This window comes from Ostrinia furnacalis, unplaced genomic scaffold (genome assembly GCF_004193835.3).
Source record: "Ostrinia furnacalis isolate ACB-3 unplaced genomic scaffold, ASM419383v2 OfSCF2980, whole genome shotgun sequence".
NCBI lineage: Eukaryota > Metazoa > Arthropoda > Insecta > Lepidoptera > Crambidae > Ostrinia > Ostrinia furnacalis.
This window is the reverse complement of record NW_021133219.1, coordinates 4,537-9,103: the sequence shown is the minus strand read 5'-3', so window position 1 is coordinate 9,103 and position 4,567 is coordinate 4,537. Positions and strand designations below refer to the sequence as shown.

The following is a 4,567-nucleotide window of genomic DNA, read 5'->3' as shown; positions in this document are numbered from 1 at the left end:
CCTTGTCGCAGGGCGATTCTGGCGGCGCGGCGATCCAAGACGGTATGGCGGTAGGCATAGTTTCGTACGGGCGCGGCTGCGGACAGGCGCTGTCGCCGAGTGTCTTCGCCGACATCGCCTCCAAGCCCATCCGGGACTTCATCAAGGAACAAACAGGACTGTAGTGATGTACAGTTCGCTTCTATGTGGAAAATGAAACTGAGGCTTTCGTGTACTGGATAAATATGTTTAGAATAGATAATTTAGTTAATATGTTTTTGGTTAAAATTGAAGAAGTTGGAAGACTTCTGAGATTTTATTTTAAATAAAAAATGTTATTTTGTAATCTTTGCTTTTTTTCCACTTCATATGAATAAATGTAGATTTACTCAGTCACAAATCTTAGAGTTCTTTCAAATATGAAGTTGAAGACGTTTTCAGCAGGACGTCTGTCGTGCGTTTGCAAGACCGCACACTAACTATTAGTAACTGTCAATTTTATTTCGACGCAGTTATCATACAATTTACGGTGTGCGGTCTCGCAAACGCAAGATAAACGTCCTCGAAACGTCTAAATTGAAAGAGGCCCATAAGGCTCGAATAACGATTAAATTGTAAAGCAAACCCGCCTAGAGCGCCACCTATCGGCATGTTTATTAGACCTTTAGAATTATTTTGTCTATGGTACTGTAACTATAAGCTCTCTTCTCTCTGGCAACCCGGCAAGATTGTAAACGCTCTGTAATTTTATCGTCAAGAGTTTGGAAGTAAACCAAATTCACGAGTGTTGCTGCCTTTCAATTCGGGCCCTTCAAGATTCCTATAATTGTTACTCACGTTTTATTCTCAAAAATAAAAAAAAGTCACGTATAGTTTACAATAGCCGGCAATAAATATTGCACTTCGACCTTTGGAAAGAGACAATCGGTTAATTTCGGCTTGTAGAGCGTTATCTCTGTCGCACACCGAACCCTTAGTATTTCTCTTCGAAAAATACTTTAACAATATTATTGTGAACCACTTTTCTTTCACGACTATAAAAGTTTTTAGCATTATAATTCACAAAATCAATTGCACACATTTAAAATAAAGTTTGTTTACACTTTGACAAAACGTCATTATGCCAGTCGTTGTTCAAGTGCGACAGTGATAACGCTCTACGAAACCGAAATTAGGCGATTTCTCTTTCTTAAGGTAGATGTGCAATATTTATCGCCGGGTATTGTAAGTCACTGACCTTCTCCCAGTGCGCGAGTGACGTGCGCAGCGCCTTGGCGTGCTTGTGTCGCGCGGCGGCGGCGCGCGCCATCGACGCGCGGCGTGCGTGCGTGCTCAGCTGGCGTGCTCCCGCGGCCAGCGCGTGCGCGCGCGCGCGACGTGCGGCCCACGCGCGTTCCAAGGAAACCACCACGCTGGATAGAGCCGGGTTCGCGCCGGCGCCCCATTTCACTCTGAGGACGAATGTTTTGTTATTACAATATTGTCATTTGTTTGCCACCTGTCTCATAAAAAAAAATAAGAAAATGAAGATGACAGTGAGATATCTCCAAACGTATTAAAACACCAGTACCATTGGTGCAGATATCTATGGTATTAGGCAATAGAAAACATAAAAACAGTGGAACTCACTGACTCACTCATCACGAAATCTTAGAAACTAAAATGCCTACCAACTTGAAATTGGGCAGGTAGGTTCCTTATAGAAACGGATTTTACGAAACTAAGGGTGAGGCCCCATTGGTCCATTGCGCTGCGTTGCGTCTAAAAAAATATATGGAAAACGTCGCTTGCAGCGTCTATACTCTGCGACGGACTAATGGGGGTCCAAGCGTACGAAGCCGAGAACAAAAGCTAGTAAACAATAAAAGTGTAGTTACCAAATCAAATCATTTATTTGCATTACATGTGTGGTTTGACTGTTGGTAAGTGGTAGGGTAGTACAGTCGCGGAATGAAAAAATTCGTCACCTTAGTGTCGGTTTTCGCTTGCACTAGGTACTGTAAGAGTCAAACCTGCCAACATAACCGTGCAAGAAACAGTGCTGCTAACATTTAAATAAATGTCTAATAAGCAAACGTCATGTTTGCTAACGAATAAGGTTTTGCTTGTTTATTTTTCCATCGATCAGTGCAATGTTACAAAATGTAGTTTTTATTTATTTAATAGATAATGTCAGGTTGAACCAACAAGAAGGTTTCAGTTTATCAATCATAATAATCTTCTTGACAAGTTAAATCGTCAAACAACTTCGATCTGAATAATTTTGAACTTTACTGACGAACAGTTAAAGATTATTTTATCTAACTCGAGATTATTCTGTAACATAGTTTCAAAAGGTAATATGTGATCGCGATTCGTTGAAGGAATCAATTTGAAAACTGACGAACCTTTTCATTCCCTATATACGTAGGACAAATCTGGGAGCACAAAATGTCGTTAAATAGACTCTGCGTTGAATATAACAGGTTCTACGGGGCCACTGGTGCCACCGAAAGTGATCTCCTGCACTACTCCCAAACACAGTATAAAAGGAAACTATACTCCTTTGTGGCGTCTCAACTGTTTGTGTCAGATTTGATATGATTAAATGTCTTTTATGTGTGCATGGAACGGTTCGGAACAAACTGCATTGAATCTAAATTGCATGTTGTGTCAGCCTATAATTGTTGTTGCATTGTAACTTTGTTCATAATTGTTATTTTTAAGTGTACATGTTGTTATGTAACAATGTTGGTAGACCTAATAAATAAATAAATAAATTCCGTGACTGTACATGACATACCTCTGGTGCGCGGCGGTGACGAGTGCCTGCGCGCGCGCCGCGGCGGCCGCTAGTCTGTCTCCAGCCGCGCCGAGTTCACGCGCGCGCCGCGCCAGCAGCGGGCCCGGGTCCTGCGCGCCGCCCACCACCTGCATACCAAGCAAATAAAGAGTAAGATTTTAAACTTTCGCGTTCCATTTTAACTACACTCGACAGCAAATAAATCGCACCACCCGCGACAAGCACTTTCAAACGTATGCATCCCCACTTCACACCAATATTGGTACCATTCAAAAGCCTAGTTCTAAACTTCATTTCATTATAGGAAAGGTTTTTACCCCAAAAATGTTTCTTTAGAAGGATCCAAAGTCACTTCTTCAAAAAATAGATAGTTACGCTTGAGCCAACTTTTATGGCTATAAAACTGTTAAGTTGGGATTAATCGCTATCCATCTGTTAAATAGGACACGTGTGATCATTATTTGGTTTTATAACCATAAAATTTGGTCTAATTGATCCCAGAGGTGAGCCCAAAGTGAGGTCTTTTTTCAAGTCACATTAAAATTTATGGTATATGTTAATCATTTATTAAGAAATTAAATGTGTTTTTCTTTAAGGATATTTATTGGGCTTTCAAATAACACCAATATTGTTGGGGCAACATTATTGTGTCCAAAGAAAATCTTTAAAGTTCGCGTCGCGGGTGGTGCGATTTATTTGCTATCGAGTGTAAAATAGTAAGGCACAGGTCTTAACGCGAAGTTTATTAATGAGTCACATTATAATAAACGTTGCGTTAAGACCTGTATCTCACTATTTTACAAATAAAGGGTGCTCAAATGGCACGCACGCAGCAACGTATTCGGTACCTAAATGAATAAATTATTTGGTGGTAGTTCAGTAATATTGAGTCAAATGGATTGATCATCGTGACCGGTCAGATTCAGTCAATTTACATCTCTAATAGGGCATGCAAACCGGATAACCGACACAATTTGAAACTCGGTTTTTGTCAGTTATAAATCCGGGGCTTTCGATTATTTCGGTTTTTCTTTTACGATTTTAGATAATTTAATAACTTATACAAAAACATCGTTCTTTAGTCATATACAATAAAAACGATTATTGTGATGCAATGTGAATGAGTAGAGTATAGTCTATGGTTATGGTATTGAACTAAAGTACCATGTATCTTCTAGGTAAAGCTATAAGCGCGCGCGCGCGCAAAATGAAACGCGCTTTGTAATTGACCATTGCCGCTATTTGCTATTATTATTATTGCTAGTCTCTGTCAGTGTCAACTTACATATTATTTAATTAAGCATAACTATGACCAAAGGTTTTGCTTTGCTAATGAGCGAAGTATCCTATTGTTGATCTCTTTATATTTGATTTTTAATTAAACTATTCAACTGATCTCACAATATTATGTTCAGAACATGTAATTTCATCTTGTCAAACTAGAATATAAAAGAAATAAAATGATTTTTATTATAATTTGCAGCATTTTTATTTACTTACAAACAGTCGACCCGAAAAACCCGAAAAAACCGGTTTACTTCGGTTTTTAAAAAAAAAAAATCGACAAGTTCGGTTTTTGCATGCCCTAATCTCTAGTCGCGACTGACCTCGGCGTGCAGTTGCGCGTGCGCCAGCGCTCTAAGCCGCGCGTGGTGCGCGAGCGCGGCGGCGCGCGCGTGCGTGCGGTGCGCGGCGGTGGCGCGCACGCAGCGGGCACGCGCGGCGCGTGCGGCCGCGGCCAGCCCTCCCGCGCGCTCGAGCACGCCGGCGCCGGCACGCCAGGAGGCGCGTGCCTTCTCGCATAAC

At 41.2% G+C, this 4,567-nt stretch overlaps 1 protein-coding gene across 1 annotated transcript; it reads right to left on the bottom strand.

Annotated features, from left to right (window-relative positions):
* Positions 1-1,216: 1,216 nt before the first annotated feature.
* LOC114356842 (uncharacterized) lies at positions 1,217-2,941 on the bottom strand (the record flags this gene model as incomplete). Its single annotated transcript, XM_028310201.1, has 2 exons — positions 2,762-2,941; positions 1,217-1,430 (listed from the first exon to the last, which is right to left on the bottom strand). Coding segments are annotated over exons 1-2 (348 nt in total), but the record flags the coding sequence as incomplete, so codon positions are not given.
* Between the last annotated feature and the right edge of the window lie 1,626 nt (positions 2,942-4,567).